This window comes from Necator americanus, chromosome V (assembly GCF_031761385.1).
Source record: "Necator americanus strain Aroian chromosome V, whole genome shotgun sequence".
In the NCBI taxonomy this organism is placed as follows: Eukaryota; Metazoa; Nematoda; class Chromadorea; order Rhabditida; family Ancylostomatidae; genus Necator; species Necator americanus.
Window position 1 is genome coordinate 2,793,576 of NC_087375.1, and position 22,902 is coordinate 2,816,477.

General features: G+C 37.6%; 4 protein-coding genes across 6 annotated transcripts; 3 read left to right on the forward strand and 1 right to left on the reverse strand.

Annotated features, from left to right (window-relative positions):
* Window positions 1-486: 486 nt before the first annotated feature.
* RB195_012762 (uncharacterized protein) lies at window positions 487-13,025 on the forward strand (the record flags this gene model as incomplete). Of its 2 annotated transcripts, XM_064202288.1 has the most annotated exons (14): window positions 487-519; window positions 577-602; window positions 2,439-2,518; window positions 4,347-4,846; window positions 6,131-6,228; window positions 6,336-6,433; window positions 6,494-6,662; window positions 7,127-7,329; window positions 8,649-8,722; window positions 8,804-8,914; window positions 9,907-10,017; window positions 11,140-11,199; window positions 12,507-12,602; window positions 12,918-13,025. In XM_064202288.1, 14 exons carry the CDS (start codon window positions 487-489, stop codon window positions 13,023-13,025), a joined length of 1,767 nt encoding a protein of 588 aa, XP_064058169.1. The 2 variants fall into 2 exon arrangements, with proteins under 2 accessions (XP_064058169.1, XP_064058170.1); XM_064202289.1 differs by lacking the exons at window positions 6,494-6,662; window positions 7,127-7,329 and having other exon boundaries at window positions 4,347-4,552; window positions 4,730-4,846.
* Window positions 13,026-14,475: 1,450 nt separating this feature from the next.
* On the reverse strand, window positions 14,476-17,926 carry RB195_012763 (uncharacterized protein; the record flags this gene model as incomplete). Its single annotated transcript, XM_013452110.1, has 3 exons — window positions 14,476-14,607; window positions 15,405-15,511; window positions 17,875-17,926. The coding sequence occupies 3 exons, from the start codon at window positions 17,924-17,926 to the stop codon at window positions 14,476-14,478; spliced, it is 291 nt and encodes a 96-aa protein (XP_013307564.1).
* On the forward strand, window positions 16,030-17,445 carry RB195_012764 (uncharacterized protein; the record flags this gene model as incomplete). Its single annotated transcript, XM_064202290.1, has 2 exons — window positions 16,030-16,131; window positions 16,501-17,445. The coding sequence occupies 2 exons, from the start codon at window positions 16,030-16,032 to the stop codon at window positions 17,443-17,445; spliced, it is 1,047 nt and encodes a 348-aa protein (XP_064058171.1).
* Window positions 17,927-20,878: 2,952 nt separating the features above from the next.
* On the forward strand, window positions 20,879-22,069 carry RB195_012765 (uncharacterized protein; the record flags this gene model as incomplete). Of its 2 annotated transcripts, XM_064202292.1 has the most annotated exons (3): window positions 20,879-20,934; window positions 21,540-21,716; window positions 21,781-22,069. In XM_064202292.1, 3 exons carry the CDS (start codon window positions 20,879-20,881, stop codon window positions 22,067-22,069), a joined length of 522 nt encoding a protein of 173 aa, XP_064058172.1. The 2 variants fall into 2 exon arrangements, with proteins under 2 accessions (XP_064058172.1, XP_064058173.1); XM_064202291.1 differs by lacking the exon at window positions 20,879-20,934 and having other exon boundaries at window positions 21,688-21,716.
* Window positions 22,070-22,902: the final 833 nt, after the last annotated feature.

Below are 22,902 nucleotides of genomic sequence, written 5' to 3' on the forward strand. Positions count from 1 at the left end.
CTCTATGACTCCCCGGCCGTTGTCCTGGGTTTTGCTTACGTCACGCTATTTTAAATTCTATAATTATTAATACTATTCTATTAAATTTTAAATTAAATTTGTTCTAGCATCGAAAAATCTATATTTCTCGTGATAGTTTGGCGTACTATCAACAGTCCTTCCTCAGAAAAACGTACAACGAAGAATAAACAACTCACTGGGAGTGGAATCCTCCCAAAATCTGTACCTACTATTCTTCATAAAATGTAAATCTCCTACAATTCAATACAAGATTATTTCCCTCTCAAAGCTTCCCTTAATTAGTATCAATGTTTCCATTTAAACAGAAAATAAAACGAGTGAACTGCTAAATTTCGTAAGAAATGGAAATGAGGAAGTGGAACTGGCTAATCGTAATCAAAATTTATCATTTTATCACTCACCCCATGTGGAAGAAAACAAAGACAGCTGGGTAACGATCATATGCTTCATTTTTCAACTCCCAGCATGGTGCTTATTTTGACCTTGTTCATTGAGGAGGTTAGAGTCATCTAATACTTATTCGCTACCACAGTGAAACTATACCATAGTATTCAGGTCAGCAGCGGTCTTAATCACACCTCGTAAGTGGCTGTTTAAAATCTCTTCTATTGATTATTTTGGTCAAAAACAAATCTAACTCGCAACCTATCATGATATGTAATATCGAGCTTACTCCGTGTGTGTGTGTTGTGTGTGTATGTGTGTGTGTCACGAAGTTCAAAAAAAAGGGGTGCGACGCGTCCGCCCGGCGTCAGATAGCTATAAAATGAGTTGCGACGGGTCCGCCGGCGCCAGAAAGCTATTGTATGGGGTGCGGCGGGCCCACCGACGTCGGATTGGTGCGCAATAACTTGTGCATGACGCAACAGATAGATGGTTGCAGCCGTTTCATAGCCGTGGCCACTGGGCGCTTTGCTTTTCACCTTTATGACTCCTCCGCATGCCTGTTTCCTTCTTCGTTCGCCTCAAGTTTGTAGCATGCCGCTCTCAGAAGGTGGAAACACGCATGCAAACGACTGCTTAAATAGTAGCAAGATGTTTATGTGATCTGACGTGGAACGTTACCTTTATCAGTAGGATGATGTCTTTCACGTCATTTTATGCCAAAACATCATTCTTTGATAACTGTTTATAGGAAACAGGAGGAAATTCCATCTTTCGCGAGGTATTTTTAAAAAAAGTCTATACTATATTGATAAGGAGTGTTTGAAGCTGATGTTCGAATGTTCTCCAAATGTAGAACTGACGCGTTTAGAAAGAAGACTATGAAATCTTTCGCTTTTTGTTATAATATAAAAAAGGAAGAAAGATTGTTAAAAGTCACTGGCGTACCAATCCACTTGGATGCGCTAACGTGTTTTACTAATTCGTAATCGATGAGGTTTTGGGACGCGTGTTGGCCTATACAATGACTTGCGGGGGCCAGCCGATGATCAAGTCAGTGTTTTTATCCTCCCAGACAAGTCTGGTACCAATTTATCGACCCCGAAGGCTTGGTGAGCACTGGGGCGGTTTCGAACCCTCGACCGTGTGGCTACAACGAACCTCTAACCGACTGCGCCACACCAGCCCGAAAGATTGTTGGAGATATACAAGTCCAGTTTCATAGAACTAATAACACTAATATTAATTTTCGTTGATCAGTGAAGGCGAGCGAAGAAAACACCACAGAACGTCTGAAGTATGGTAAAAAAGAACGCTCATACTGGTAAAGCATAGAAGGATAAAGTGTCTGGCGTCAATCAATCCGCTTGGGATCCGCTACCACGTTCACTTCAGTTCAGAATCGTCTGAGGTTTACGGACGTGTAACTGGCCTATACAATGACTTGCGTTGGCTGGCCGATGTGTGAAAAAAAGTCAAAAATGAACAAGATAGAAGCTGAAATTAAAAAGATGGATCGTTTTGCCTCAAGTCAGTGTTTTTATCCTCGCAGACAAGTCTGGTACCAATTTATCGACTGGTGAGCGATGGAAGGCTTGATGAGCGTTAGGACGGATTCGAACCTAAGATTGATAGTGCAGACAGCGGAACCTCTAACCGACTTCACTACACCCACCCCTATACTTGTCAACATTTCCTTTACGCAGGGATTCTGGAACTGTTTCCTCTTGTAGCTATTTCCTTATATGTTTCTTCATTCTTTTTTCTTTTTCAATTCTTACTGCTTATTCGAGAACTTGAAGAGCAACTTTTCGCTTTCATTAGTTATGTTGTTAGTTAGTTAGTTCAAACTGCGCCTACTTTATGTTGCTTTAACCCTACTATACATCAACTAGTCAGTTCATTGTGAATGACCAACGCTAACCACTTTATCTTTTTCTATTCTGAAGAAATGTCAGAATCAGAATCGTCGGAACCAATACTCAGTGTGTAACTCCCAGAATATACACTTCCTCAGAAATGAAATTTTGCAGAACGGGAGATTGGACTACAGAGGACCTTGAAACAGTCGAATATTCTACAGAATCACCATACCTTCTTGGAACAACAAGACGTGAGCTCCAGTTACCATATCTTCCAAAGAAAAAAAAATCTTACAGCTACATCTTCTGCCTGGACTTGTGATCCTAGCTCAGCTCTATCTTGGAAACTCAAACTACTTCACTTAAAGGCATCATCCCACGAATCTGGAGTGGTACGGATTTCCGGTGGAGTATGCGTATACGGGATCGTAGATTACTGGGAGAAGAGTGATTCCGTCTATTCCTTCCTAATTGCCGTAGAAAACGGCCCGGAACATACGGCTTCGAACGTTCCGGAGCACTATTTTCCACAAGGAGTTCGATAGAAGCGCGTCAGCCTTGTGCATCTTCCGGCCTGTTTTTACGGCAATTAGGAAAAAATGGACGGAATCACACCCCCCTCCATAATCTACTATTCCGTGCACAAATACTCCACCTGAAATCCGCACTACCTCAGATTCGTGGTATGCTGTATTTAAAAGTGACCTACAAAGAAATTGACGATATTGGGATCTCTCCAGGAACAGATATGGATAGAGGTGCCGATCACAAATATGAGCGTAATCAGGCACAGCAGTTCGCATAGCAGTCCACAAAAAGGCGGGCGAAGCAGCCATCTGTGATCTCAATGTCCCCGAAGATGCAACTTATTACGCGAAAGGAAGTATTACACGAAGGAAGTATTAAATTCCTCCGTCGTCCAACATCCTAATCCCGCTCAAATAAATCCCACCCACAGCACATTTACTCTTGTTTGTTAATCTTTTCTAAGCTGCATCGCCGGGGAGATGCGATCACAAGAGTGCTTGATGAGGGCAGAAGATGGATGATGTGAAGGGCGGGCATAGGGCAAACGCAGCGCAATGCTCTGCTGACGCCATTAACTGCTGCGCAGCGCAATTAAAGGCAGCATACCACGAATCTGGGATGGTACGGATTTCAGGTGGAGTATCCGTTTACGGGGTCGTAGATTATGGAGACTGGGGTGGTTCCGCTCATCTCTCCCTGAATCACTGCAAGCAGCCTTGCCCTGAATGCTGTTTTGTACTATGCCTTCTATTGCGCGCGCCACGCTTGCACGAGTAGCGTCCTTTACTGCCTATCGGAGCAGTCCGAATTGATTTTCTGATTTTTTTTTTTTGATTTTGGCAGGGCGGAGGTGGCGCAAGGAGTGGAGCGTTGCAATAGATGGCGTCGTACAAAACAGCATTCTGGAGGCGGCTGTTTACAGTGATGCAGAGAGAGATGAGCGGAACTACCCCCGTCTCCATTATCTGCGACCCGTATTCGGATACTCCATTTGAAATCCGTACCACCTCAAATTCGTGGTATGCTGCCTTCGAGTGGCCTGGTGAGAAAACATCACCAATCTTTGACCGCTAGCACTTCGATGCGGCGCGTGCGCAAAGGTGGCGCGTCGCGACCTCTACCTTTTCACGCCGATTCTCTCATCACGTCAGATTCGTGGTGTGCTGCGCTTAACCGTTCAATAAATGTATTGTTGGTTCTCCAAGATCTGATCATGGTTTAACACAACGTATTTCTCCGATCAGAAATTACATTAGCGATACAACAATTTCTCACTGATCTTTGACCGCTAGCACTTGGATGCGGCGCGTGCACAACTGTGACGCGTAACGGATCTCTAGCTTTTCACGCGGATTCTCTCTCAAAGGTTTTTAGCACAAAACGTAAACACTAAAGTTATGTAGCGTTATGTTTGTAAACTATCATCGAATACGTTGTCTGCGGCCAAAATTAGACATCATAGCCACTGCGTAGTAATTTTCACTGTTCACATGAAAATGATGAAATATACAGTGGTATAAAAGAAAAAAAAAGCAATTTTTGTTCATTCAGGGACAACGAAAAGAATTATTGCGACAAGGTATAGCCGCACAAAAACTTATACTACAACGAAAACAACAAGAGAACATAAAACAAGCCGTACCACAACGAAAACAACAAAACAACACAAAACAAGCCGTACTACAAGGAAAACAACAAGAGAAAGTAAAACAAGCACAAAGAAAAAGCCGATTACTGTACCATCATCAACACCTAATGTATTTCTACCGAGTACAACAAAAAAATTGACGTCACCGAGTACAACAAAAAAATTGACGTCACCGAGTACAGCAAAAAAATTGACGTCACCGACTACAAGAAAAAAATTGACTTCACCGAAACCTAAAAATCGAACTTCGGAGAGGACTGTGATTCAAAGTACCCCATTAGTTCAGACCGCTATAGTTAAAACACTGAAAACCTTCGTCACCGTGATTATACAAAAGGTCTCTACACCTGCTCCATCTCCTCGCAAACGCAGATCTACCAAATCCGCTGAAGATATGACGCTGGTGGGGATTTCCTCTAGAATCTTTGTGTTTTTGTTTTTTTTTTTTTGTTGACGATTGAATGTATGTGTTTACCGTAATCAGATTATTTCGACAAATTCAACAAAACTTCTCCGTTGTCTTAGCTAAGCGCATTTGTGCACCCATAACAACCCACAAAATTATAATTCTATTAGCTTTGAATTTAAAATTAATTTTGAACTAAATTTGAAGAAATGAGGCATTCAAAAAAATTCCCTGTTATGATGACATAAATTCCAATAAATACGATAAAGGAGAGGACAGAATAAGGCTTCATAACCGTTCATCCTCAGTCCAATTGTAATTTGTCCATGAAACCCATGTCGTCCTTCCTATAGCCATTTTTTTTCTTCCTTTCCTCGTTAGTTTCTACCTTTGAAATGATGGATGCCCAGCTTTTACGTGTACATTTGCTTCTACCAGTACGAATCTCAATTATCTGGAACATTTTTCTTCCTCTATGGTTAGAAAACACAGTTTTTTTCCCAATTTTCAGCTGTATTTTTTTCATTGAAACATAAAGTGCGGTCGGGTCAAAACGACATGAAGCACGGAGAGTTGCGGAAGCGGCTGCGCTCGATGCGGTGCGGTGGAGCGTAGCGGTTGAGATCGTGTAAGGATCGTGTCCTCACTCGTGTCCTCGCTACCGCCACTCATCTCAGCAGTTCGCCGCGGTCCCACCTCGATTCTAACCGCTACGCTCCACCGCCGCGCCGCGCAGCAGCTAACGCAACTGCACCGTGCTTCGTGTACATAATCTCATTTATCAGCACATTCGCATAAAATCATCAAATTCTTTGATTCCATCCGTCGTATTACCTTCTAATGCTCACTTTTTCCACTTCTTCCGGGCCTAAGAACAATATTACGAGTTCTTCTCACTTTTTTCATTGGAACACCATGCTGAAGTTGCTGAATCCAATCGTCTAATCCGGCTTCTCGACCTGTTGGGACTCATGCACCTTCCTATGGCGGTGGGACTCTGTTTCATTCTTTTCTGGAGGTGACAGATCAATTTGACACCATGGGACCCGACTTTGACCCAATTTCTAGCCTCTATACACCGTCGCGTGATGCGAGTCGTCCACCTCATCTCCCCTCCGCCAATTCTCGCTGTCAATCGAATTTCATTTGTGGATTTCGGAAGTGTGTCAAGTTGTCAGCAAAAAAAAATCCATATACGTAACGCAATAGACGCAATAAAGTAGCACAATAACGTATAGCGTAACGTACGCATAAAGGATAGTATATTATCATGGATTTTAGGGTCCTCTTATGTTGCAACAATTAAACGAACTTCGGGACCGAAGTCGAATTGCTTTCGAGAATTCAAGACGAAAACGAAGAGATTATAAGGAACATGAGTTTGTGTTTAATTTTTCTAGCCTTTCTAACAGTATTCTTTTTCTATTATTTTGTTTTTCTCCTATGCATTTGTGTACTTTTTACAGTATCTGAGTTTACTTTGCAGTATTCGTTACCTTTGGATCCTGTTCACTCTTCCGATTATAGCACTATTCGCTTATATTCTATCCGTTATTATACGAAGAAAAAAATATCATGCAAAAAGTGAGTGTTTACCTAAATAACTCAAACACATCATACCATAAATCTGACGTGATGAGGAAGGATTCGCGGGCGGGGGAAAGCTAGAGACGGGGATTCTGGACTGCGGATCCGGAGTGGCCTACAAGTTACGCTGCGCCTCTATGTACACATTCCATTACACTCAGCCTCCTGTTCATTGGTTCCATTTGAATTTGAACTCACTTTCAAATGTTAAATTGAACTTTCAAAGGTCATTTCAAGTTTCTAGTTTCTTTTGCAAAAATTTGACTCAGCCGGGCGTCGAACCTGCGTCGTCCCATTGTCACCATGCAGGAACAAAATGTTGATTTTTTCGTTGTTTTTTTTTCTTCTCCAGACGTTCCTGAATAGTTCGACCTTCAACACTTAAATATTCTCTTTTTTCATGTATAATATGCTTTAATCACTATTTAAAGATATTTCATACGTTTCAGAAAAAAATAAAACAGAATAAAAACGGGAACACTAACACTAATATCTGAGAAAAAAATTGAAGTTTAGAAAAAAAGAAAAATTTTAAAAAAATGAGAAAAAAGAAAGGAATAGAAAAGGAAGAAAAAAGAAAATAAGTGAAAAAATCTAATTTGCTTCCTCTACTACTTGTTTTTTTTTCACTTTTAAATGTCAAATTTCCCATTTGTTCCTCGGGCAATTTTTAATTTTGGTTTTTTGAAGCACACAAAAGTCCCAATATATTGAATTGGCAGCAACCGAAGAGGCAAGAACTGCCGCAGGAACGTCGGAGAAGGAGAAGAAGAAGAGAAAGAAGAAGAAGAAGAAGGAGATGAAGAAAAAGAAGAAGAAGAAGAAGAAGAAAGGGGGAGGGGGTCGTTCTCGAGAGGATCATGTCCCATCACCACGCTCGTCCGAGGAGAAAGGTGAGCGGAACCAACCGGGGGATCCGGCGATCTACTGCGCCATCTCTAGCTTTTCCGCGCGGATTTCCACATTACGTCAAATTTGTGGTACGCTGTCTTTAAGGACGGTGATTTGTGACTGAAACATTATTTGTTTTAAAAGAAGATCAGGTAAGATTTCTTAGACATAAACTCAACACTGAGCTTCTGGAAGCCGTAGACAATTAGATCCATGAATTAAGGTAGTTTTAACCATAAAACTCTTCGAAATCAGTATGTGGTTCGATGTGAGATTCAATGTGGAGTGACAATTAGAATTAAATAAATATTAATTAATTTAATTACATGAAAAAATGTATAAATACATATATATAGTATTATAAAGAATATAATATAAATATAAATATCGCCACCTATGGTAGCTCAACTAATTATGGTTCAAATGAGGAAAATAAACTATAGAGAGTCAAAAAGAGTGCCAAGAGGAGGAAAGCGACACGGATTTGTGGAGCAACGTTGTACAACGTTCACCACTGGTTGCTCTCGTGGCGAAGATTGATTCAGTTCCATAATTGATCAAAATTTTGACTATTCGCATTTGTTTGATACATTTGAACGACAGCAAGTTTTTATTATTATTTTATTTAATTGAAATATCATCACCAGATATCAATATCAAGTAAAGCAATGAATTTCTTCTGGATGTAAAAGCATAGCGGCCAGCGGAAATCCGGAAAATCTGATTGCTCTGCGCAGATCGAGATCCTGATCGTATCGATCTGCCGACACACCGCACCTTCCCGAAAAAGATGGAACTCGCAAGAAAAACGGTTTCCGATGGTTTTTCCGGAGGAAATCCTTCTTGAACCTCGTTTTCTCTCCGGTTCTCCCCCAGCTTGACCCAGTTTGACTTTCTCCCTCAGTTTGACTCTCATAAGTATTGCTTTTTATTGCTTTGAAATGGTAAGGACATCCATTTTTCGTAGATCACGAAGAAAAATTTGACCTGACAGAAAAAACGCGGCATTTCACATCCAGCCATTGCCATAGAACCGTGTCCCACGATTGCGTTTAGTTTCCATTCTCATTGTTGCCCTCACCGTTGTCGTCACAGTTGTTCTTCCAGAGATTTTTCTTACATTAAAGGCAACGTTTCACATGTTGGTTCCTCCAGATATTTACTATTTCATCACCACGTTTTTTTTTTTCGTTTTTCTTTCTTTAGAACTAAAAATTATGAAATGAAACATTTTCTTGAATTTCCCAAGCTATCGCAATAAATATTTGTTTACGTAGTTTGATCCAAAGTTTATTATGAGTAAAATTTCTCAAACGTTTAGTGGGCTCATCTAGGACGCAACCGGCGTTTAAATCGGAAGTGAAGGTAATAACAAGTGAAGAATTGAGGCGGAAGGTAAGTGGTTCCTTGTATCTCAGGATTTACAAAGAATGTATGTTTGGGAGAACACTTCCTCGAATAATTGAACGTTTTCAGAACTGGACATACATCAAAACACCGCTAACACCTGTACGTGATCAATTTGATGCGAAAAAATTTACGGATCGTGGTCCACTAGTGCTAACGAAGGAGCTTCAAGGCGATGTGGTAAGTTCCCTTGACTTTGAAGAAGTTTTGAAAAAGTTTGCAATGTAATTGTCGTTGAAAATTGCCACGGGAATAAAAATCCGGGAAATTTTGATGCTTCCGAGTACACCAATTTGCAAACGTTAGTCATTTAGTTGCGCCTGTACACATCTCATAAAATGAATCCATTTTGTCCGATTTCCACAATATTACAGTACCAATTCTAAGTCGCTAAGGATAGTTAAAAACTCAATATGTAGAGACGTTGGCTTAAAGGCATCGCCGGAAGATGCGGCGTGTGCACACGGCTGACGCGCTCCAATCGAACTTGTTGTGGAGAATAGTGCGCCTGAAACGCCTGAAGCTGTATCTTGCTGTACGTTTTTTACGGCAATTGGGAGGAAATGGACGGAATCACCCCCCCCCCCTCTCTCTCTCTCCATAGTCTCCCATGCCGCATACGAATACTGCACCTGAAATCCGTACCACCTCAGATTCGTGGGGTGAAACCACCCCTTTAAGCGCACTTCGGCTCTCCTTTCACGTGTGTAGCAAGATATTTTTTCTTCGTCTTTTAGAATTTATCATAAAAGAAAAATAAAGTTCTGAAAAACTGATTGGAAGTGATCTCTTTCCTCAGTCCACCTTATACTTTTCATATTCTTATACAATTTCCAGGAAAAAAAAAGTGGTGGAAATGATACTCCTAAATAACAGGAACTAATTCTCTATTTTACTCTCGGAAAATTAGAACCTCAAAAACGTTCTCTATCCTAATTGAAATTAGAGCTTTGTTAAAGAAAAAATGAAAAACGTTGTTTTAGAAACGCTACAAAAACGCTGCTTTAGAAACTTTAACTTTAGAAATTTTAGATGCTTGCGCCTTAACATCACTGTATGACGCCGAAATGCGTTAGTTCTTCAATTACCTGGTTCAACTAGGAAAAGATATTTTCGTTCTCCTTTTTTTTCTCATTTTGCCTCATTTTCCGCTCCATAGCATTGTTTTTCAGAAATTTGCTGACGTAACATCATCGAAAGAGATCACAAAAGTGGAATTCGATGAAGGATTAAATGAAATTGTTGGAATAGGTTCATGTGTAGAAGTGATTACTGAGAGTGAGGTAAGATTTCCACCTCAACCAATTTATATATTTAAATTTATAAATTTCCTCAATTTATATAGAGCTGAAAGCTCCGTAGGGACTTATGCGGGCGCATTCGCAGTCAAACATGTTGAGGCTGGGGCCCTGGACTGGGTTCCTTTAGCTTGACTCCCACAAAGATTTGGATTTAATGGATACGGTAGACGATGAAGAGCATGTGGATGATATGGATGATGAAGGAAAGCTTGGAGGAGGAGGAGGAGCAGGAAAAAGGAGTAAATACTGTCAGAGGACTAGATTTTATGGGTCAAAATGATACCTAGGCAAGGGGCCGTCTGCTGGCGTTGTACTTTATGTAGTTGAACTGATATAAGTTCGTAAACTTCATGTATATATTTGCTAGAGTGCTCAATAAGGGGTTACTATGTAGTAATATCCGTGAAGCTTACGAACACACTTCTATTCTACTGGAAAAAGCGCAAAAATAACCGCAAACCCAACCCTGAGTGGGGGGTGGGGGTGCGGAAGAGGTTACTGTACCATTTGTAACCGAAGAAATAAGGCTACACTCCTCTCCCTCAGGCAGTGCTTTATTCCTGCTTGCCATTCTCCTCTGATACGTGTTCATCTCCACTTTGAATAGGTCTGGATCACCTACCCTCGCTTACCATTATTGATTTAACTAGATCTTCAGGATCAAGTGGATTTGGTCGCAGATCCAAATTTCCAACTCTATTTCATTCCTCGCTTCCCACCAACATCCGATGGCATACATTTGATGATGTATTCTTTATTTTTCTTATTTTTCTATTTTTGTTCATATTTTTCTTATTTTCTCTTCGTTGCTCTGCTTTTCTACTAAGACCCCCTTGAGAAACATTTTGAGCATTATTGATTTAACCAGATCTTCAAGATCAAGGTGGATTTGATCGCGTTGTTTCCTCGAATAGCCAATGTCGTTCGACTGAATTCCAGCGCTTTTTTTCCCTCCTATTCAAAAATCATTCGGATCGGGAGCTGTAGCACAAATTGACTGTTTAGTTTAGGATCAGTACTGTTCAGATGTTGTAACCAACTTCAGGAGCGTAAACATAAACAAGTGGGTCAACAAAGAGTGCTTAACTATAGTGATAATTTCAGCGAAAACCATCAATAATCGGAGTTCAGCCAACTGCACAAACAAATAGTGAAATCGATAAGGTTTGTACGCGGCCAGTTAGTCAAATTCACATTCGTTTTTAGACATCGTAGGGAATTATTTACATTGTTTATTTATTATTTATCTACTTTTTAATTTCCTACTTAAACATTTCATTATTTTTTTCATCTAATGTGTAATTATTCTATACAATACCGGACTAAGTCTGTCACTGGTGTATGCGGTTGCGTGTGAAACCGAAATCCAGAAAGCAGCGAAACGGGTCCAACGACATCAGAAAGGTCCACCGGTCCCAAAAATCAACAAAAGTTCTTTTTGGAGGGTGATTCCGTCCACTTCTTCCTCATTACCGTAAAAAACGGCCCGGAAGATGCGACGTTCTCATTCTTCGGGAAAAGCTAGCAAAAAATCCATCCATCGACGTTGTTCCATATCCGAAGAGACTTCACGTCTCGCATGAACTGCCTGTCGACGCTGAATGCCCTCAGGTCCTTCTTCACTGGTTCATTCCGTAACTTCCGTTTTCTGGGAGGCGATCTCTTCCAGTTTGCATCCGAAAAACTCTAAGGAATACGTTGAACGACGCAGACTGCTGGTCTCTCCTCATAGGAGAACCGAAGAAGTAGAAAAGATTTTCCGGATCTTTTTTGAAGGCTGTGGGAGACATTGATGCTCTCTAGATGTCATCGGCAGGTGGAATACGTACAATTTCGACAAGTAAAAAGCAATAAATAAATAAATAACATTTGTAAACAAAGTTTCCTCGTTTTGGCACTTTTCGAACCAAAAGTACCCAAGCCCAAGTGTACATAGCTTTCTTTCCTTGCCCAATTTTTTTTTGGCCTTATGGCTGTGGACGACAGGGTCGACAGCTTTTCGCATTATATGGAAAATCTGCACTATCCAGCAAGCAAGTCGTGGAGAATGTACGGAAAATCCAAACGTATAAGGAAAGGATAAAGAATGAAGGAGAAATGATTCCCCGTACAAGGAAAATGAATAAATATATTATCGAATTAATTAATTAATTATTGAAAAAAGACGAGCTGAAAATTATGAAGCTTGCTCTTCATTGTACGACGTTAGATGTATCCTTCATCTTCGCTGACCCCCACGGGCCCTTCCCCTTTTCCTTCACTACTTTTCATCCAGGTCAAATATGTAGAACCCATTGTTCGAACCACCATCATCATACATTCTCATTTTACCGCCGAATACTCTTTCGATTTTTCGATTTTTTTGTGTAAAATTGTTGGAGAAAAAAATGTATTTTTTTCGGAAATCAGAATGAAACGTCTCATAAACGCTACGACGTCATCATATCATTAAGGCAACGTTTTCATTTCAGCCAGCCACGAAGCCAGCCTCTCAAAAAGCAAAAATGAAAGAAGTTGGAGATCTGGAATTAACGCAGGATAAATCAGTAAAGAGTATGAAAAACAAGGTTAGTGTGAAATAAAATAGTCTATAATTTAAAATAATAAAATTATACATAAAGAATGAGAAATCAAAATCACTTCTAGAAAAATTACAAAAAAAAGAGATCGAAAATGTCGTCTTCAATTTGAGGTTGTAAAATAATGTTCTGTTTTCGAAGCGTTTCAGTCCTTTAACATAAAATCGGCTAAAACAAATAATAAAAATGTTGACAAGCACTAAACGTAATGCGATGATAAATCTCTATAAATTTTGCTATACTTTGTAGATAAATTTTAAAAAGTTAAGATGGGATATTTGTGATGAAAATTGCAATTTTCAGCAAAAAACCGGATCCGATTCACAGGCGGATCGCAAAAATTCCCGGAGAGCTATTGCACGAACAATGGGTACGCCGTCAAGCAGAAAAGAAAATCGGAAAAATGTTTGAAGTTTTTATTCTCTAAAATGGAATTCAATTGTGTTACAACAATTAAAATGAATCGTATGGGCTTTTGTACAGATCATTGGAAAAAATATTCACCAACGTTTCTTACGTCATCCACATTCAAACACCAATACGAACATAATTTTGTTTAGAAAATCATTAATATTGCATTACATGACAAATTTGATGGAAAATTCAAAAAATTCAATAAATATCAGATGGCTGCCGATCGAAGTAACCAAGTAAATATCACGAAATTGACGTGGTTTGGAAATCCCAAGGAAAACGTGGAGTTCGGATTGTGGATTACGGAAACGAACGTGGTTCCACTCGTCCTCCTCTAATCGTCGTAAAAAATGTGTGGAAGTCGCCGATCTTTCCTACGAAGTCGGTTGCAACGCGTCAGCCGTGTGCACATCCACGACTGAGCTGTCAAAGACGAATAAGTGATCTCCTCAGTAAGTTGTCCAAATAAAACCAATGAAAGCCTACTGAGGGATCGGAGAGTGTGCAAGACGGTGTGTTCTAACGCGTCTCGTAGGAAATAAAGTGATTCTCACGCCGCATTTCAGGACGACTAGGGGGAATTGAGCGGCGTCACGTTTGTTTCCGTAATTTGAAGCTCAAACTCGAATTTTCCTGAGGTTTCCGTGCCTCATCAGTCTTGCGATACGCTTTGCAGCGACAATGCAATTCTTCACAACTCTTCATCGTTGAAATGTTGAAACTGACATGTAATGTAGGTGTTTTTTTTGTTCTTCCAAACAAATCTGATTCCATTTTATCGATCTCGGAGAGGTGAAAGGTTTGGTTGGTACCAGGACGGACGGGTTCGAAATATTGATTGATGATCGTGCAGTCATTGCGTAGCCTCTTACCGACTGCGCTACTCCGTTGCAAAAGTACAAATATGAAGTCAAAAAGTCGTACACTGCGCAGAGTTATATGATAAACAAAGTAAATAAAAAGAAGGATTTTGAATCACCGTTAATTTTTTTATGGTACGTTTGTTTTTTTTTTTTCATAATGTGCTAGCTATAAAATCTGAGCAGAACAATGACCAGGGTTTCGAATCATGAACAACATTTCGATGAACATTTCGTTTTAGCCATGATAACTTCAGTGAAAAAAAAACAGAAAAACAAAAAATAAAGTTGTATTTGCTTTTTATTCACGTCAAATACAGTTTGTTTAAAAAAAAAAATCCAAATTGCGCGACATCGCCTGCTTGCATCGAACAAAACAAACACAAAAAGAGGACTTATTGAGAGTATGATGGTGGTGTCTGTACGCCTTATCTAAAGGGAATTCTGGATGAATCAGGACGTATATAAAGTACATTTATGCCCTAGATGACTCGAAAAAAAAACATAATCGACCAATGTACGTAATTACGTAGTTACGTAGTTGAACTATTGCAAATACATCAACTTTAGCTTCTTTCTTTTTTTTCTTAAAAGGGAACACCAACAAAACAGATGTCTGCACAATCAGTGATCATACATGTACGAATAAGACGTAAGGTTGCAAGAGCTTCCCGTTCACCAGCCTCGCCAGGCATATGACCTAGCTCATGTGTTGCTGCCTGAAAAAAATTGCTCATTTTTCTGGAACAAAATCTTTCTTGACTGAAGAATTTTTGAAAAAGTTTACAATATAATTGTCGTTGAAATTCTTTCGTTAAAAATTCCTACGGGAATAAAAAACGAGGAAATTTTTATGCTTTCGAATGCACCAATTTGGAAGTGTTAGTCATTTATTCGTTCCTGTACAAATCTGCTAAAGTGTATCGATTTTGTCTGCTTTCCAGGATATCTCTGTTCCACCCGTAATTTGCTAAGCACATAGTTAAAAACTCAATATGCAGAGATGTTGGCTTAAAGGCATCACCTCACGGATCTGAGGTGGTACGGATTTCAGGTGAAGTATTTGTATACGGGATCGTAGATTATGGAGAGGGGGTTGATTCCGTCCGTTTCTTGCTAATTGCCTTTAAAAAAGTCCCGGAAGATGCGGTTTCAAGCGTTCTGGGGCGCTGCTGTCTACAACGAGTTCGATTGGAGCACGCCAGCCGCGTGCACGCGCCGCCGCATCCGCTTCCAGGCCGTTTTTTTACGACAATTATTGAGGAATGCACGAAATCGCCCTCCTCCCCATCATCTACGATCCCGTATAGTCATAACCCATCTAAAACCCGTACCACCCCGATTCGTGAGGTGATGACACGGCAAAAAATCTTTAAATGAAATATTAAAAAATAATAAATTAAATTTGAATCTCGGCATAAAAATTCCTACTTCTCGATAGTCAAATTTATGTAAAAGCTAAGCTAAATTTTCAAACATTTAATTTTTATAATATGTACATATCTATCTCACTCACCGATGCAATAGTGTACCAACAATCTTTTTTGCAGCATAGACAAGGCATTTCAGTATGTTGCTCCGCAGTGCATGCTGTTCGCACTTGAGGCGTTGGCGTTGAATGGGCTGAAGAAAGGCCGAATATATATATACGTCATCTGAGATGAGAAATTTCAAAGGGTAAAAAAAAACCACCTAATGTAAACTCTATCTTCGAATAGCATTTAGAAGTTATTAAAGATTTTTCATATGTTTATATTTGATTTTTCTTTCGGCACTATGAAAAGCGAATAGGATCTTTCCAACAATTCATTTTAGGTTACATTTTCGTCTTTTTTTTCGTTAATTCGTAAAAAATGACTTTAAGAGTAGCATATCAAGAAATTGGCATGGAAATGGAAACCGCAGAGAAAACGCAGAGGGAAACTCGGCTGTACGGATCACGGAAGCGGGAGTGATCACGATCGATTCCTTCTAATCATCCTAGAAAACGGCATAGAAACCGCATTAATCCCGACGAGATACGTTAGAACAGGACGCTGTATGCACTATCCGGTTCCGTCAGTAGCGTATCCATTGGGTTCAACGTGTGCACGAGGCTGGAGTGTTGCAATTGAGTTCGTAGGAAAGAATCCCTGTCTCCCATGCCATCTTCTTTACGACGATTACGGAAGGATGAGCAGAGCCACGCTTGTTTCTGTAATCTACAATCCAAACTGTACGTATTCCTTGGGGTTTTCCCTGGGGTTTCTGTACCATGCTAATTTCGGAATACGCTACCTTTAATCTAGTCACAAAGCTCATATACACATCCTCATAACTCATACCATACCACAACCTTTAGACAGTTACAGTGTCCCGGATTCTAATACTGTATCTCTCAGAATCCTGCAACGTACCAATGGCCAAAAAAAAAAGTTGTTCCGAGTATAATTCCCGATATTGATACCGTTTCAACAGTACATACTGTTAAATTGGCCAAGAAATGATTTATTTGACTCAAAACATTTTTATAGTTCTGCACTTATGTTGAATTTTCAAGTACACAGAAGAGAAGAAAAAAACAAATATTTTATACGGATTCATTCTGCACATTAGAGTAAAAATCCACGCAGCAACTGGACAAATCCAATAAATTATTATTATTATTATTATTATTATTATTATTATTATTATTATTATTATTATTATTATTATTATTATTATTATTATTATTATTATTATTATTATTATTATTATTATTATTATTATTATTATTATTATTATTATTATTATTATTATTATTATTATTATTATTATTATTATTATTATTATTATTATTATTATTATTATTATTATTATTATTATTATTATTATTATTATTATTATTATTATTATTATTATTATTATTATTATTATTATTATTATTATTATTATTATTATTATTATTATTATTATTATTATTATTATTATTATTATTATTATTATTATTATTATTATTATTATTATTATTATTATTATTATTATTATTATTATTATTATTATTATTATTATTATTATTATTATTATTATTATTATTATTATTATTATTATTATTATTATTATTATTATTATTATTATTATTATTATTATTATTATTATTATTATTATTATTATTATTATTATTATTATTATTATTATTATTATTATTATTATTATTATTATTATTATTATTATTATTATTATTATTATTATTATTATTATTATTATTATTATTATTATTATTATTATTATTATTATTATTATTATTATTATTATTATTATTATTATTATTATTATTATTATTATTATTATTATTATTATTATTATTATTATTATTATTATTATTATTATTATTATTATTATTATTATTATTATTATTATTATTATTATTATTATTATTATTATTATTATTATTATTATTATTATTATTATTATTATTATTATTATTATTATTATTATTATTATTATTATTATTATTATTATTATTATTATTATTATTATTATTATTATTATTATTATTATTATTATTATTATTATTATTATTATTATTATTATATTGATATCGTTGCTGCCTTAACGGTCAAAGAGTTGTTTTCTAGTTAGAAATACGGTAGCAAAAAGGAACTGTAATATGATACAGTCTGGTTAAAAGGTCCGAAGCTTGGTACAGCTGCGTAGGTGGGGTTGGATCCTGGTTAACACAAACAGAAAAGCAGAAAATAGTGAGGTCGTTTGGAGGACAGGTAGTATCCGGATCAGGATTCGGATTGCTATGAACGGATTTTACATCCTCTACGATTAATAATATAATGGTAAATATATTAATATTATACATAGTGAACGTAGGTAAATTATTTTACCACCACGCTAAAATTTGGTGAAAAAAAAATTCCCGGAAAATTTTAATTATAGATCCATTAATTATTAATCCAGACTAGGGTTTTTTTTTCGAGTGAAAAGAGAAAAAAAACCCTTACAAATGTGCTTACCAATAGCGACGAGTAGAGCGCAATGGAAGACTAGTAGGACTGTGAACTGCATTCCGTGAGTGTACCTGAAATTAAGTGGATTTCCCCTCGAGTGCACTTATCCTCTATATCTACATATAGCAATAAACAACTTTCATTAGACGCAATAATCAAATATTCATAGAGACTTCGAATGGGACTTAAGTGCTCGTGTGCATGTCGATATCGTGCATTTTTATTAAAAAGTAGAGAATTTTAAAGTAATAATTCGAAGTAATAATTTAATAAAAGTGATAAATTATGTTAATTCCACAATTTCTTCGATCTTCACTTTATCTACTTTGTTTTATCTATTCATTTATTTATCTATTTATCTATTTATGTCTCTTTACTTTATCTACTTTGATACCTCTGCTATATTGACACTCAAATTTGAGGAAAAAAGAGGAAAATATGTGCACAAGGGGTTTATTTTAATTATTTTCCCTCGCAAAAAATATTCTTCTGGATTTTTTAAAATTATTTTCCCTAACAAAAACGTTCTTCTGGATCATCGCTTCGCCGTAGAACTGCCCACGAATATTCAAAAAAGATAAAACGAATAAACGAATAACGAATATTTATATGCAGTGAAAAAGTGAAAAGTTTTCAAAAACGGCCCATTGCAAGAATTGGACCATTATTTTATGTTTAATATAATTTAAAAAACCCACAACCCATAAATACTCGTAATGCTGAAGTTTCCCACAACCAACAAATAAACATGAACAACTGTCAACAAATAAATAATGCAGTTACATTTCTCATAATGTCCCTGAATATCCTGGATGTTACTCCTCAGTTCCGCAATAAATAGTGTAATTTGAAGCGCAGAAACTGGATTCTTTGGTGGCTGAAACTTCTGGAACTTCCAAAAAAAAATAAAGGATAAAGAATAAAGTCCATAGTTTTGATCAATCCCTATGGGATCCCGCCTACGCGTTCCACTTCATCTTAGAATTTGTTAGAGGTTCGGACCGACTGAACGACCGTGCGGCCTTACAATAACTTCCAGGAGATGGCCGTTGTGTCAAGTCAGTGTTTTTATCCTCCCATACAAGTCTGCTATCAATTTATCGATCTCGCAGCGGTGAAAAGTTTGGTTGGCACTCGGGCGGATCCGAACCTTCGATCGATCGTGCATGCACAGCAGTACCTCTTACCGACTGCGCTACACTGTAGAATAAGGAATAAAGAATAGGATATAGAAATAAGAAATACAAGGTATATGACTTGTAGAACACCTATTTTGCATCTGATTAAATGACTCAACGTTTGGGTTTCTTTGAGTTTTTTCCTCATTTCATCAAAACTATCTTCAACTGGTGCCAAACTTTCAAATAAATCCGTTTATTTAGAATCAGTAGCTCGTAATCTACCCGGTAAGATAATTTTTTCTACGATGGCTCGAAATTCTTGTAAATCTTAAATCTGTTGCTAGACCGTAGATCACATAGATAATTTTTTGCTGTGCCCTAAAGTAGATCACTTACACATAGCCTAGACTAGGATGTAAACGTAACTGAAGGAGGAAAATCTTAAAATATAGACTTTTGGCTCGAAAAAAAGAAGAAGATCTTCTACTCATCTGGAATATTTTTATAGTAGCACAGAAAATCTATGCAGGAATCCGTCGAAAATTTCATTCGATTCGAATTCGCCTATTGTGAAAGTATATTGTGACTCACAAGTACATACATTGTAACACTATGAATCATTGAGAAAATTTTGATGCTTCACCTGTACAAAAACAATAATTTTGAAAAAAAAATTAGAAAAATTTCTTTTAATTTTAATTTTAGAAAAAAAGAAAGGGAATTTTCTAAAATTCATTATTGATAGAATAAATTGATAGAATTTCTAGAATTTATTAATTGCTACTTTTCTGTTCAACTAAAATATTTCGAAAAATTGTAGTAAACAATTTTATTTCTAAGTGATTCCCGATGATGAGTGATTGACACTTTCAAAGAGCTATACCCCCTTTAAAAAACACCTAATAAATAAAATTACTTCTTAATTTCCTTAAGGCAGCGAATAGCATGACAGTTAGTCGGCAAATTGAAAAGATAAGAAAAAAAAACTATTCTCTATTTCATTACTCAGAAGAATTTGAGCGTAATCCTTGCACTCCTTCCGTGAGTTTTATTTTTTTTTTCTTTTTATTCAATCTAACTCTAGGGTTGAGAATGAAGTAGTGATCTTTTTTTCTTCTAAATTTCTTGCTAAATTTCTTATGATTCATTTTAAATTTTTAATTCTTGTGCTCTAAATCCTTCTAAGTTAAAAATGTATCAAAATGAAAGTTGGGGGAAAATTTGGTGTGTTATTTGACATTTTTTTTCTTCAAATGCTTAAAGGGAAATTTCAAATGACGGTAATTCGATGGAGTAGAGGAATCAAATACGAGAAGCACAGGTGCACCTCATTATTGTAGGGACAGGTGCACCTCACTTCTAATAAGAAATGGAAATGGAATTCTATTGAAACATGGAATGTGGAAGGGTAAAAGGGAGCAGGATACTCGTCATGACCGAAACTTTTAAAGCCTTATGTTTAGCAAAGGACAAACCTATTAGGTTGTCACATAAATCCCTTTCAATGTTTTTGATGACCACTCGTATATTTTTACGTTTTTTTAAATGTTTATCGAGTACGGAGATTCCCATGATTGACACTTCGCTTCTCTTTGCGCTTCTCAAGACCGATTTAAAAATGACACCTATCATTCTAATTGTCAATTTTTTAGACTTAACAAGGAATAAATATGTAAAACTTCGACGATCATCGTGTAATAGTCAAATTAAAATCAAAAGTACGGAGACATTAGTTTGCTCCAATCTCTTATATTAGTTAGATGCAAGCATAGATGGATGATTTTAAGCGGCAGCATCGGCTACTGGAGCTGAACATCGACGGGGATCCACCGTGAAGGAGTTAGCGACCGATTTTCTTTAAAGGCATCACCCCACGAATCTGACGTGATATGGATTTGGTGGATGATGGTCAAAGACTATACGGGATCCTAGATTGCAGAAACGGGTGGGAACTTACTCGGTTCTTCCTGATCCACGTAAAAAAACAGCCTGAAATATGCGACTTCGAGCATCCAGTGGCGCTATTTTCTAGAACGAGTTCGATTGGAGCGCGCCAGCCTCGTGCACGCGCCGCATCTTCTAGGCCGTTTTTTGCGGGAAAGGGTTATGACTATACGGGGTCGTAGGTTATGAGCAGAAGAGTGATTCTGTTCATTTCTTCTTAATTGCCGTAAAAAACGGCCCGGAAGCGGATGCGGCGGCGCGTGCACACGGCTGGCGTGCTCCAATGGAACTCGTTGTAGACAACAGCGCTCCAGAACGCTCGAAAACGTATCTTTCAGGCCGTTTTTTTTAAGGCAATTAGCAAGAAATGGACGGAATCACCCTCCTCTCTATAATCTACCACCCCGTAAAGGCATAACCCACCTGAAACCCGTACCACACCAGATTCGTGGGGTGATGCCTTTAACATCCACTAATCCACAACTGTAGCCAAAACTGGCGTGGTCATGAGACTCGATAGGGGTCAGATAGATATCCGTCCAGCTGTCGGCGCTCGAGCGCATCCCTTTCTCTCCTCTCTGTTCGGAAGAGACTTTACTTTCTTAGGAAGCTCATCATTAAGAATGAGAAGGTGGTCATCTACGAAAACCCTGTGGTGGGGAAGCAAGGAATAATTGATGGAATAGTGGAAGAGCGAGAGTGGATCCCAAACTTCCATTCTAGAGATGTTCTTCTCTCGTGTTGGTGGAATAGGATGAAATTAAAGGAGAAGCCGCTTAAGAGGTGAGTTCTTAATACGTAGACTTACAAAACTGCGAGAAGTGAAGTCGAGATGAAGTATACGCAGACAAGATGCCGGAAGCGGTTTCCACTACGAAAACATCCGAACAACACACGATTATCCTAACCCATGCCGTGCTGGAGAGCTATCATTGTCTTGTAATTCCTCAGCCTACTCCTCCCCACTACGAGCTCCTCCGCCACCTCCAGCAATTCTTAGATGGAAGGAAGTGCAGGAAAGCTGGGGAGGATGTAACAGAAATGCTCAACATCTTCAGGACCTATTCCTAGACCTTCTGGATGAAGTGAATCAACAAGTTCCCCGAGCGTTGGAGTTGATCAGGGAACGCGTCTAGGGCAAACCACTGATTTTCAAGTGTTTTAGTTTTATTTTTTTCAAAGATTTATAATAAACTTTTATTCAAGGAATTTGAACTTAACAGGTGGGAACTGAGTTCCCGTAGAAGAAACAGAAATACACGCAAACACTGAGGGAAATTTTCAGAAATCTCTAAGCACTACCTTGAACGATTATCAAAACACTGACTCAGGATAGTATGACAGGCGACGGAATAAACGTAGGGTTATTCTAACCAACCTCAATTTAGACCTCTAAAGAAAACGTCAGGTGAATGAAGGTTCCATCTAGAAAATCTCGTGAGCACACTATTAGAAACCATAGGAAAAAGTATGACGAGGTTTCAGGACACGAGAACGTTCCCAGTACCAGATGAGTACAACCGATATAACTTCCGTTAGGAGAAGCTAGACAGCACCATCGATCTAAAAGGGAACACCTTCATCCCTCCTCTCTCTTTCTCTTTTTCTTTCTTTCTTTCCTTCTTTCCTTCTTTCTTTTTTTTCCTCTCTTTTTTTTCTTTCCCTCTCTTTCTCTTTCTCTTTCTCTCTGAACAACCTCAGCTTAAAGTTTCAATTCATTCAGAAAATGCTTGACTTCGTTCAAAAAAGAATCTCCACGATATCGGTATAGTAATAAGTAGTAAGTAGTCGCAAAATTAGTGAGCACATGGTTCTTTTAAATGATAAATTGTTCTTTTATGACAATAAATAATAGAATTGTCTTTTTCATATAAAAAATCAACATATTTAAATGCTAAGATCCCATTACTATCGATAATCATTTCCAATAACTGATCGTTTTGCAATGAAAGCGCTAAATAATAAATTC